Source organism: Tachypleus tridentatus, chromosome 13 (genome assembly GCF_004210375.1).
Source record: "Tachypleus tridentatus isolate NWPU-2018 chromosome 13, ASM421037v1, whole genome shotgun sequence".
NCBI classification, from domain to species: domain Eukaryota; kingdom Metazoa; phylum Arthropoda; class Merostomata; order Xiphosura; family Limulidae; genus Tachypleus; species Tachypleus tridentatus.
Genome location: NC_134837.1, coordinates 164951036 through 164964786, shown reverse-complemented (window position 1 = coordinate 164964786; position 13751 = coordinate 164951036). Strand labels below are relative to the sequence as shown.

Sequence of the window (13751 nt, the reverse complement as noted above, 5' to 3'; positions counted from 1 at the left end):
TACACTGCTAAATTAGAGACGGCTACCACAGATAACCCTCGAGTAGCTTTGTGCGAAATTCCAAAACAAACAGACAAATATGCATCTAAAATGAACAAAAAATGATATCATTGTTCTATGTCATGAAAGTTATTCCCAATGAAATTCCTATCGCAAGCGTTCACAAGAAAATGTTACTTTTACTTTCAACTTTTATGTAGCACTTACGTAGAGCAATTTCCAATAGATAGCAAAGGGTTTATGCAATATAACAGGTTTTGGGAATATTATGTAGAGAGTAAATTGAGTGTGTATGTGTGTTTTTCTTATAGCAAAGCTACATCGGGCTATTTGCTGAGCCCACTGAGGGGAATGAACCCGTGATTTTAGCGTTGTAAATCCGTAGACTTACCGCTGCACTAGCGGGGTTCAGAGTAAAATGAACATTGACAACAGAGAATTAACAAAGTCGTTATTAATTAAAATATGGGTGCACGTATTAAGCAGACCAACTTCTAAATGTTTGTAATTAATCTGGCTGCCAGAATTTGAGAGGCCTTCCAAAATACCTCTGCACAGGACAAAGATAGAAGTGCTTTCTTATATCGTACTTTCAAATTAGACAAAACCTCCAAGTGTGGTACCTCATAATATTTGTGTTACCTACATAATCGAATATTCCACATAATATGTTCAAAAGAAAGAACCTCCGTCTCGTATCCATTTGTATAAGTATCTGTGTCACCCCTTTTCATTGGGTTCGTACTACACCAGGGAATGGATACAGACACAGAGCCAATTTATACAAGCTTCTATGAGTGGAGCCTTTGCTGTACGTGGCTTTCACCGCTCGTTTGTGATCTGTTGAAATACAGTTAAAATTTAACAAGAACGACATAACTATATGCAGAGTACCTGCACGAAAATTTAGATAAAATTATTTGAATATATTTTACTGATACGCGGCTACTTCTAAAAGAAGAAGCTCAAATCTCTCATCTTTTTATATTTTACAAATATTTTTTTTGTTTGTTTGTATAAGTGTATGCTGATAAATTAGCGTTTTACCATGTCCGTTTATTGATTAAGGTAAAAATCAATGATAATAACAATTAAAATCATAGTTCCACAATTTTAAATTAGACTAAGTTATTTCAAGATTCTGAAACTATGAAGACTTGTTTAACATTTAACTACACTGCAAATAACTGTTATTCGTGCGGGTAATAGGTGAACTAGATAAAATTTGAAAATTTGCCCACACTAAACACCACGTCTTTGTATAAATTATGAGCAAATAGGTCAATCACATTTTGTGATTTTTACAACAAAAAAATAAAATTACTTAAGTAAAAGAACTTATTTTTCGAGCGCCACCAATTGATATTTTATGCCCACTAGATGTCTCTAGCGAGTTAATAGTATTAAAACTATCTTAAAGTTTTCGGGTGTTGCGAAAATGACTCATAGTTCTTTCGTTTTATTGTTATATCTTAACAAGGTTGTCTTGAGTAGTTGACAAAAAAGAAAAGAAAAAAAGGAAGCAAACTTGCCACTGTAGTGGGTTTTGGGAAACTCAACAGTATATCATCGAAAGAGTATGCTTGCAATAAATTTCTTCGTATAAAGTATAAAATCTCTAGAAAGGCCTACGGCAATGTTGTGAAGACTGAAGAAGCGAGGACTGAAGTTATTTCGACAGAGTTTTAGTTTGAAGCTCTAGTTAAAGGTAGGTTTTCAATAACGTTAGTTTATTGATATCAAATGATAGTTATGTAACTAACTAATCACATTTTATTTTATGTTATTATGAATCTGTGGTAACATCTGATTATTTTAAGTAAATAAATAAGTTGTGATTGTTAGTGTTATTTTATTTTTTAGACCTACTTGTAAAGTTTGGAAATTCAAGTTTTATTTTCATATCTTCAGTTTTCTGAAAGTCTTAAACTATTACTAGTATTACTACAATACTAATATACTTTTTGTTTTTATCTTTTAATAATTATAAGTGAATAAGTATCTGTAGTAGAAGGTCTAGTTTTGACAGTAAAACAATTTTGGGTATGTAAAAGGTATTCTTCGTATTCATCTTATATACGGAGAAGGAAGGATTGACTACCTTTCAACAATAAAAGCACTTGAGACTTTTCGGTTTATCCCAGGTTTTCTGCTGTGAAACTTGTTATTTACTGCCCCCAAATGTTCTTTTTACTCTATTGCTATAAGTAAATTCATTTTCAAAATGTTTTCCATGATATTTTGAACACAAATTATCATGGGTTTTATTTTTTAGCTATACGCAAGTATCTAGAAAATTTGTTTGTTTGTGAATGATAATTATTAATTTCATGGCACACATTTTACGTGTTTTCAGTTCTTAGTTTATAACATATGCTTTCATATTTAGAATATAATAGAGATACAAAGTTGAAGTGGTTATAACCTGTTCTTTTATGCTATTGTTATAATAGTTTCAGATTTTAAATTAGATAAGTCATTGTTCTAATTGTTTCCAGAAACTAGAAATAGAATTGTTTGAGAAATAAAAGTACATAGACTTCAACCAATTGACTAAATTTATAATATCAAATATACATAGAAAATGTGGCTAATTTGTGACAAGTGGATTGTTATTAATTTTAGAAAGTGTAAATAAGTTTAGGTATCTATCCAAGGAATGCTGTATTGTATAAAAAATTAATAAAACTGAGACACCAACATGTTAAGATATTCATCCAGTATAAAGCTAATTATATAATAAATGTGTTATTATTACAGGAAATTTTAACAATAAGTTAAAAGCTTAAAAAAGTTGTCTTATAATTTTAGTTAATTATTAATTCTCTAGTCTGCCATTGAATTACAATGTCCTATCCTATGAGTAGAATTGTAAGTCAGTGTTTTTTTTTTCCTCCTCTCTGTTGGCTTAGGTAAAAGTTGTATGGTCACTATATATATATATATATACACACACACACACACACACACACACACATACATACACACGTAATGAGCTTATGCATGATAGATTTCTAAGTTTGTCATGACAAGAAACTCACTTGAAGTAAAAATGTATCTCGGAATGGCTGGTATGGGTATTAACACTTTTACTAATAAAGCAAGTCTTCTTAGGTTAACCTGAAGATGACCTGAAAAGGTTGAAATCTTGTACTCTGCTTTATTAGTAAAAGTGTTAATACCCACACCAGCTATCCTGAGATACAGATCTCTAAGTTGTTCTTAAGGTAACTGCTTTCATTTACCTTAATGGTATACAGTCAAGTACTTATAAGAACGATGAAATTGGTATACCAGTTTGGTATCTTTTTATAGTTAACTTTACTTGTTAAGAAATTATCCATGTGATTGAAGGTCTTAATGCTGGAACTTTATTTCATTAGTTTGTATTGTATAAAATGATTTCATGAATTACTAAAGTCACAGTGTATGTGCTATTGAGGCTAGCTATGAAAAATAATACTAGCAGAAAGTTCCATTTAAGCCAACCATTTTCAGTAAAAACTCAAATAACTTGTGCAGCTTCTGTTCACAGTCTGTCATAATAATTGAAAGCCTGAGTTTTTTGGTTTTTTTTCATATTCACCATTCTAAATCATTACTTTGTTTTAGACCTGAATCCTCAAAAGTGTGAGTAGAAACAAGTCGGTTCAAACACACAGGGTCAGCTGCTTCAAAACTACAAATATGGAGGATTTGGGTAAGCTGCCATTTATTATTTCTCTGGAATGGAAAAAAAAACCTAATACACTGGGAAAGGGATGAATGTAGTGAAGTTGTATTTCTGAATATAGATGTCTTAAAAGAGTGTAGATTTCTAAGAATTAATAATTGCTTTAATCCAATGCACATACTGTTTTATTACACTAATTTCTAGTTTCTCCGTATATGTGTCTATAAATGTGCAAGTCACGCTGTAACAGGAGTGTGACTTACTGCAGTTTTCAGCACTTGTTATGTGTGTTTAGTGGAATTTTCAACGTTTCAGTGTGATATCACGGTTTTCTGTTCTGAAGTTTGAAACACCAATTGGGGATTTAGGGCACTGTAAAATAGAATCGCGACTCGGAGTCCTCGTGGCAGCGCCTATATATATATATATATATATATATATATATAGAGAGAGAGAGAGAGAGAGTTGTGTATATAATTTGTGCTTAAAATAAAATTCTCCTTTTGGTACAAACAAGTGAAATGGAGCCACGGTGTCTCTGATATAAAAATAGCGTTGGTTTGTGATAGTAACAGTTTAGAAAAGAACAAACAAAACCGGGCTTATAATAGTGGTAAGTCTGGCGGTTGGTACTAGTGAGGGTTAAAATCTCGCCGTTTGATTAGACAAGAACTGACGGTAGCTAAGAGCAAAATGCCTTACCGCTAGTGACTGATTGGTTCATATTTCTGCACGTCGCCCTCGTATGTGTTTACATAGCAATTCTAATTTTACTTTTCGCATAATACAAATATATCTCTTAACATGTTGAGTACAACCATACATGTGAGATCTCGTGTTTTTTCATCTTTTCTTTCGTTTTTTGTACAGAGTTCGCTTGTCTGCCGATTTATTCATAATTTAATAGTAGCAGGACTTGTAAATTATAGACATGTTACGTGTTTTTCACACGATATCTTGAATGGAGGGGAAACGGTTTTTTACACTGTTAACTATGAGGTTTGAGCCACCTTTCCTTGTTCACAGTAATGTTTGGGATATTCGCATACAATTGTTACAGCTGTTTCTGTGTGCATTTTCTTGTTTCTCGGATATTTCAAACTTTAGACAAAAGCTATATATATGTATACACAGTACCTCGCCAAAGTATTCACCCTCTGCCAATTATGTCACGTTATGGTGAAATACAAATAATGTTAAAGTTTTTTTTAATGAGTTTGTTTTTACTCAAAACTCTAATGATCAAATTTAGCACTGTTGTATGTAAAGGAGATTGAATGCCAATAAAACTTGCAAAGACATTATATATTTTAATTTGCTGATAGCATAAGTATTCACCTCTCAAAGTCATTACTTGGTGGAAGCACCTTTGATAACAATTGCTGCTATGAAGCTTTTTAAATAGATCTTTCAATTTTGCACAGTAGAATGGTGTAATTGCTCCAATTCTGACATCTTCGTTGGGGATCGTTGATGGACTGCAAGCTTCAAGACTTGTTATGAATTTTTCCATTGGATTCAAATTGGGACTTTGTCTTTGCCATCCCAGAACATTTACTTTATTTCGAAACCACTTCTGTGTAACTTTGACTTTGGTTCATTGTCCTGCTTAAATGTGAATTTTTCTACCTAGTTCTACATCCTCGGCTGACTGAAGTAGATTGTACTGTTGGATTTGCACCATCCATATTCCTCTCAATCCTGACAAGCCCTCCTGTCTTTGTTGATGAGAAGCATTTCCATAACATGATGCTGTCCACCACCATACTTGAGAGTTGTGAGGGTATTTAGTGAGTGATGTGCTAAATTAGGCTTGTGCCAGTGTAGCGCTTCAATTTAGACCAAAACCCTCAAATGTTGACCACAAAAACTTTAGTTACATGTCTGCAACATCATTCACATACTTTGTCATAAATTCTGTACAAGATTTGAAGATCATTGTTTTTCAATAATGGCTTTTTTCTCGCCATATAGGCCAGTTTTGTGTAGGGACCAGGATATTATCGATGTATGAACACTGACTCCCATCTCAGACATGGAACTTTAAAAACCTTTCAAATTCACTCTTGGTTGCACAGTGACATCCTTTTTTTTTTTTTTTTTTGCTTGTCTGACTGCTTAGCTTGGAAGGACAGCCTGATCTAGGTAGTGACTGGGTGGTACGAAGTACATTCCTCTTCTTAATGATGGACTTCATTGTACTCAAACAGATAATCAGCGACTTTAAAATTATATCGTAACCTTCTTCTGATTTATACTTTTTACCACTGGATCCCTGACTTCATGGTTGGTTCGTTGTATCACTATGTGAGTTGTGGCTTGGTTGGCTGGTTTTGCGTTTTATGGCGCAAAGCAACTAGGCTATCTGCGCCATGTTGTGGCTTGAACAGATGCCCATACTCTTAAGTCAACCACTAATTACGTACATATACAGAGATAATTACACTAATTTTGTAACCGTTCAAACTAATCTTTTGCACCTGAACTGGTTTAGGGTTGCCATAGTTAAGGGGATGGATACTTATGCAATTGAGATTTTTTTTTGAAAATCTAACTTACATAACATGAGCATTTTCTTTATTTTTTACCATTTTCAATTTGAAGTAAATTCTAAGTATAAAGTTCCATTTCTAAGTTTCATAAATACAAGCTCGGACGGCAACAAAATGTGGAACTTTGCAGGGATATTAATTTGTAAGGCACTGTATAGATAGATATATAAAAGGCAGACATTACAATATGTCAACTTCGCAGTGTGTCATGTGATCTTTTGTCACGGTCATATGTTTCCTTGTTAGTAGGGTACTTACTGATAATGGTTATATACACGTCTGAAGAAGCGAAAAGTATATTAGACTATATTATACAAATTATTACAATTTTCATCGAACATTTCTTGATGTGCAAACGAATAGAGTCGTTTGAAACACAAGTTTCAAATACTACTGAATAAATAATATAATCATCAGTACAAAATGGTTGCTACCGAAAATAATCATGGCGATTATATTTCTTCATACAGTAGACATCCCCAATTATTTTGTCATCTAATTGGTATATTTTGTGTTATTTTGTGCAGTTAAAACGATTCCAAGTTTGTCATATCGAACAGATTCAACCTGCTGACTATAATTTGTTTTTCCATGCCGGCATATTTGCCCATTATCTTAATATTAAAAGCCATGTATATTTTCAGTATCTAGGTGAACAAAACTGAGAAGAAAAGTAAAAAAAAATGTAAAAAGATACATCAGTAAGCTGTTTTTTTAGAAAAAGCTTTACAAAAGAAATTATTTTACGAGAAAGCTACATAATTTTGAGTTCATTCTGGATGATTCATTGTGAACGTGGAAAATGTGAGATTTTTTTCAAGGAACAAAATCTATCATTAAATATATAAACCCACCACGAAATAAAACATTTGGTTCATGTAGCATTTTTCAAATAAGAAAATCCAGAAGATATTTATTTACTTTCTAGTAGTCAGAATAATTAACCCAGGTTTGTACTGGTTATTCTCATTTTCTCGTTCATTTCTTTCTTTTTCTGTTAGTTAAGGTTTTGTTTTAAAATCCAATATTTTAATTTAAAATTTAGTTATTTTGGAAAAACCATACAAGTAATGAAAAGTGTTTAAAAAGTAGTATGGAGTAACCAATTAATGTCATTAATTAGTAAATACGTTGTTGGTTACGCATTTTCAGAGACATGTAAGAAGCTAATTATATGAAATTTGCAGTGTTCATTACTCGTCTTTAGTCTTGTTTGTGAAAATATATATTATCTATGATTTAAGGGGAATAGGATAAATTATTATCTGGTTAGAGATGGGAGTTACCAATCATGGAAAATACACGAATGCTTAAATTAATGCTAAATTGCCCACCACGATAATTTAACCTCAATTACCAACATGTAGAGCCCACATACTGCATCATGTGGAATTGTTTTATTTTTTATTTGGCGTAAACTAGTGTAAGGAACTGATATAGAGTTTAAAACTGAGTAAAATCGCAGTAATCATCAATTGCAATATTAACTGTACTTTTGTTTTTAGTGAAAGGGTCGTGAAAAGATGTTTAAAATAGTTTATCTGTTTAGTAAGCCAGATTTTTTTTCTTTTTGCTAATACTGTTTACTGGATTACAACTGGTGCAGTGGTTCCCAACCTTTTTCATGCCCCGCACCCCTAAAAAAATTTAATATGTTCTCGCACCTCTCACAGTAATTATTTATTTAAGAATAAAGGTGAAGGTGGCTAAAACAAATGTTATCTCGTACCCCTAGTTGGGAACCACTGCACTAGTGTTTGCAATTAGGATCTGAGTAAAAGAGAATTAATTCAATGAACTAGCCAGAAACCAAGATTGGATGATAAAATTTCTTATCGCTTGTATTTTTATAAGTCTGTAAGTTCATGTTTTTGTGAACGAGGCTAACGTGTGAAATATTGACGAGATTTTGTTTTAGTTTATTTTTTGTTAGGTTACGCGAGATTCTTACAAATTAAAATGCATTTAGAGAAAAGTTGAAGTACTTGTAATGTGCTGCCCTCTACAGTTTTATTAAACTGTCTTCAGACTTGAATGTCTTAATTATGTTTTTGCTCTGTCAACTTTCTTGCGCTTCGGTGCGTTATAAGCATACATACACATGAATATACACATAATTGTATTATCATTGTACAAAACTTCATATTTCTAACATATAACTCAGTATTCTTAGAATGTCATTTGTGACTGGAAGAACAAGGTTATTTTTTTTAATTATTTTACATAAAGGTCTTATTTTGTCGGGTGACACAAACAAGAACGGTACGTGTCATATAGCACTACGTCTCATTGCTCATTCGAAACATGAACTTTGCATGGAGCGCAGTTTATTATCTGAAAGCGAAAAATAGAAACACGTTCCAGAAAAATAATACAAAAAGTATTATAATAAATAATTGACACAAGTAATTACTCCATAAGATTCGAAATTTATAGTTTATATAAGAATACACATCTGGCGTATGTACTGATTGTACGTTTAGCAAGATAAACGTGGGTGTAGCTTTCATAGTGCATAATGTTTTTGATTGGAGTTAAGTGAACAACTAACGAATATGTTAACTGCCAATGTCATTCTATCAATACTCATGGTAAACACTAAGGGGGAACAACGGCGTTTTTTTGTTTGTTTTTTTCACTTGGCTTGGATATGTCCGAAATGCAGCGATGAAGTGAGAATTTAGTAACCTCTGCCCCCTTTCCAGCTCCGCCTGGAAATTATAATCTGAGTCACGCTAAAGGAATTTTTCTTTGAAAAGAATGTACTGAATTTCTCGTGTTGGGACAGCTTTTAGTTACTGTGTTTGCCCCAACTTATTCTTGGCTTGCTTCCAAACACTAGACTCCCAGATTCGTACATTTTTATGTTTTGTATTATGTATATGTGAATATAGTTTCAATAGTTTAAGAAACAGTCTTGTTATAGTTGATACATTTGTATATTTAAATGTGTAGTGAAATATGTATACACACAATTCATAATATTTTTTCAAGATGATATTTAATAATTTCATTTCTATGCCCCTGATAATGTACTTTCGTGTTTCTTCTGTCTGTATATAAATTTTAAAATGCCTATATTTACTTGTATGGTAAAAAGTAGGAAGTAAAATATTAATCATGCATCTGTAGTAGCTAATGTTGAAAAAGTGCTTCATTGCTAGTTGTGACTTGACAAGTTAGTTGGTAGAATATCCACTCATAATTTGAGGCCATGTCCCAACTGTTGGTCATTCCACAGTCCTGAGGTAGGTTCCCAAAACAAGCTTTGTTTATGAGATGGGAAGAATATATTAATTGGACTTGCTAAAAGGTTATTTACTAGCATTTTCTAGTGGGTTAACCCTTTAGCTCAGTTAATAGAGGACTCACTTGAAGTACACACAATCCTGTGTTCAAATTCTGCTCTAAGAAAACAAAAACCTGGGTTTGTGATTCAACCTGAGACTTGTCATACACCAAGCAAGTGCTCTACCAATTGACAAAGGATTAACCCATTATCAGTTACTAGTTAGGAACTTTTTAACATGTAGAAACTACCATACATTTTATTTTATAAACTCAGATATATTTTGCATCTGAAATCTACAACATTATTATTATACCAACCTTTGCTGTTCTATTGAAGATTACTTTACAGTATGATAGAAGAAATAAAAATATTTTACTAACATAAATTAATATATATATATATAAATGTAGAAACCAGTTTAAAAGTTATTTCCTTGGATTAGACTTTTATAGTTTTTTCATTACTGTTTCATAGATATAAATCAATGTGGTGCAGGAGGAGTAACTTTGAAAACACCTTTTATCTTTAGTTTTTCTTGAGAAATTTTGTCAGTTAAATAACTGAAGAGATCTAGCTGAAATATCTTGAGTAATCCATTTATTTCTAACCATGTAACCTTTCTGGACCTTAAAAGGTTTTATGCTTGCTAGTAAAGCCAACAATTGAGAGTGTGAGTTTGGTTAGAGAATCTGGTACTCCTTTGGTAATTAAAGCCCAGTTCTTGCTGTTATTTATAAAGCTACTCACTCTTCTTTTGATTTACTATAGGGATAATTCATCATTTGTTAGCATACTATTCACGTCTGAAATTTGGTGTCTCTCACCACTGACATATATAACAGTAATTTGTTTATTTTTTGCATGATGAACTATGTGTTGGTAATGCTAAAGAAAAAACTAAGTTAATTATTTGAAATACTTCCTGATGCTCGGGTAACCAAGTTTTACCATCATAAGTTAACCATTGGACAAGTATTTTTTATCCTACATCATTTTTAAAAAACAACAACTGAACTGTAGAAGCCTAACACATATGCAAGAATATTTAAAAAATGTCTGAAACTAAAACTATACACAGATGTGCATGTCTGTTTAATTCCCAGACCCTTTTTCTCACATTAATAGTAACACATGTATCTAATGAAACAATATTATTGTATTGCTTTTGTCTACAGTAGTAGCCCAGAAAAGTTTGATTGCCAGCCCTAAGGAAAAGATATAATAACAATTAGAAGAAAACTTAACTGTTTACACACACATTCTTCATACTGCTGTGTAAAACCCAAGAGACCAAATGTTAAAAACTTTATAACACAAATGTATACAGAGGGTTTGGATGTAAAATGTTGCAAGTACTATCTTTTTCTTGAGAAAATTGAGCTGCTAGTGTCTGTTTTGTTCACTTTTAACTAAAACTAAAGGTATATTCTACTTTTATGTATGTTTCTTTTGTGTAACAATTATATTTTTCTAAAGAACAAGTAGATTTTTCAAGTCTTGTTCTTTCACCAAAAGGTTTTTCCAAATTTTCCACAACCAAGATTCAAGTCTACCATGCCCACAATAGCTACTGCATTGAATGTATTATTTTATCAGTTTTCAAATTGTTGTTATGGACTTATCATTGGTGTTTTAGTACACAGTTGGACTGGATGTAGAAGTTAGTTGTCTGTGTACTCCTCTATGAATCTGAGGGATCGTGATGCATGTTCTGTTGTCACTAAATCAAATATTGGGATGGTGGTGTGGTGTTAGAGTAACAGACAAATCCCATTATTTGGTCAGGCAAGAGTAGCTCAAGAGTTAGCATTAGGTTCTGTTAGCTTCTGCATTCCTTCTAGTTTTTCAGTTCTAAATTAGAAATGGGGACTATTTGGAAGTAGCCCATATGCCCCTTTCACCAATATTAGAAAACAAATAAAATTATGCTTTTCCAACTATTATATAGCTAAGTTTTATAATGTGTAACATCTAAGCTGGTGAAGCAAGATTTGTTGACCTATTGAATAAATACTGTTAACATATTTTATTAAGGGAACTATAATACTTTTAACAAGATTTATTAGATTGAAATTTTTCATTATGTAACCTATGTATTTTTACTGTAAGATGGTGTATTATTTACTGCTTTTCTTGACTGATTGTTTTACTAACACTTGTCCCCGCTAGTACAGCGATAAGTCTATGGATTTACAATGCTAAAATCAGGGGTTCAGTTCCCCTTGGTTGACTCAGCAGATAACTCGATGTGGCTTTGCTCTAAGAAAACACACACACACACACTACTAACACTTTATTTATTTAATGTTATATTATGCAGTGATTATAAATTTAGTTACATAAAAAAAATAAAAACAGTGGCCTAAAAAGTTTGTATCATATCATATATTATGGTTACAGAACAAGTTGACACCACGTATAGAAAGTATTTTATTTTGTAATGTGTATTGACATTAACTTAGACCCAACGGTCAAATGTACAGACGCTGAGATGGTGATGAATGTATATTGACGTTACTAAAATACGTGATTTAAAATATTTCATTAGAACTAATTCCTTGGTAGGATAAAGAGATACTTCAGAATTCAAATTTTATTTCGCTATTCGTTTATGTAATAAAAGTCTGCGGCCAAAACTATTTATCGTTCACACTTTAGACGAGTTTGGTCGTAAGATCTTTCTTAGGTAAACTTACTAACTTATTCGCTGCAAATTTTTCGTATGCATTTGACATATCTGTCTGCGGTAGTGATGGGCGACATCGGGTTTTTAATATATCGATATTTTTACTGAAGGTATATCGATCTATATTGAAAATCCAGGGGGAATAACGTTGTCCAGCGTCGAAGGAAAATGCCTTGACGTACATGCCTTTAATCCTTCATCAACGTAGTGCTGGTTAAAATGTGTTTCAAGGTCGTACAGTTATAATTTAATTTTTGTTTGATTCATTATATATATATATATATATACAGGGTGTTCGGAAAGTCACTGTGCTGTTTTGTAATTATATGTCTATTCAGTCTATTTAAAGCCAGCAACTGATAGCGGTGTTTAGAAACAAAGCATCCAAGCCTGTATTGTTGCCAACGGGGTCACTTTCAACATTGTGTATAATTGTAATTCATATTTACCTCCTGTATTCTATATTGAAACATGTCTGTTAATAAATATATAAGTGCACAGTGACTTTCCGAACATCCTGTATATACAAGTACTTATTAAAGTTTTATTTCAAAGTAAAAACGACATAGGTATTATATGTATTACTTGATAATTATAATACATAAGAGGGTTTGGGGCCAGAGCACATTTTGTTGCTACAGCTGTTTTTATAGAGGGATGGGGAAGATGTTCAAGCCTCGGGTCCCATAACGTGACACACGTGTACAATAGCGGGCTCTTCATCTCTTTCAAAGAACTTTCATGAAGTATTGCAAAACGATCTTTCTTTCTACTCTCTCTCTCTCTTTTTTTTTTTTTTTTTGCCTTCTACTGTTGAATCAAAAATAATAAAAGCAGGGGGGAAAGCATTTGTTGTAAACGTTATAGAAAGTTATGAATGAACGAAGGGCATTTTTGATTTTTTTGTTTACTTATTCTGCAGTGATGAATGATAATCAATCATGTTAAACTTGGATAGATGCAGACAGGTATGGACAAAAGTTGAATAAGAGACAGTTGAACTTTGTAAAAGAAAAATTATATTTTGTCAAATTTTTAAATTTAATGTATTTTTGTTTCGTTTTCTTAGTTTTTTTTTTCAAGATTTTGAAAAATATTGGTATATTTTGATATGTGAAAATATTTTGTTATCTTGTTTGTCTGTAATTTAACCACAAAGCTACACAATGGACCATCTATGCTTTGGTCTTCACGGATATTAAAACCCGATTTTTTGCGTTGTAAGTCCGCAGACAACTCTGTGTTACTGGGGGTCATATCGATATGCCTAACTACCATTAACTATATGCAACCCGCTTGAAGTACTTGAAAATCGGAGCAGCGGTATCTCTTTCATCTAGGTGTATATTCATGTGTGTGTGTGTGTGTATACATAAAATCAAAACAGTTTGTGCAGAAAATTGCATATAGGTCTGTTGTTCTTCAACTTCTGGTTCCACTTTGTTAGGGGCAGACTTGTTACAATAGTGCTATTACTCGCAAGTCGCTTTCCTTTTAACTTTAAAGTTTTACTTATTCATATTAAGAATTGACCATTACCGACTTAAC

The 13751-nt window shown here is 32.3% G+C and overlaps 1 protein-coding gene across 2 annotated transcripts in view; it reads left to right on the top strand.

Moving 5' to 3' along the window:
- Window positions 1-1411: 1411 nt before the first annotated feature.
- LOC143240873 (paxillin-like) overlaps window positions 1412-13751 on the top strand; it is a 54249-nt gene continuing 41909 nt past the window's right edge. For both annotated transcript variants that reach the window (XM_076484089.1, XM_076484088.1), the window contains exons 1-2: window positions 1412-1708; window positions 3613-3700. In XM_076484089.1, coding sequence (XP_076340204.1) covers window positions 3688-3700 — 13 coding nt within the window. In that variant the 5' untranslated portion in view covers window positions 1412-1708; window positions 3613-3687. The remainder of the gene's footprint in view (window positions 1709-3612; window positions 3701-13751) is intronic.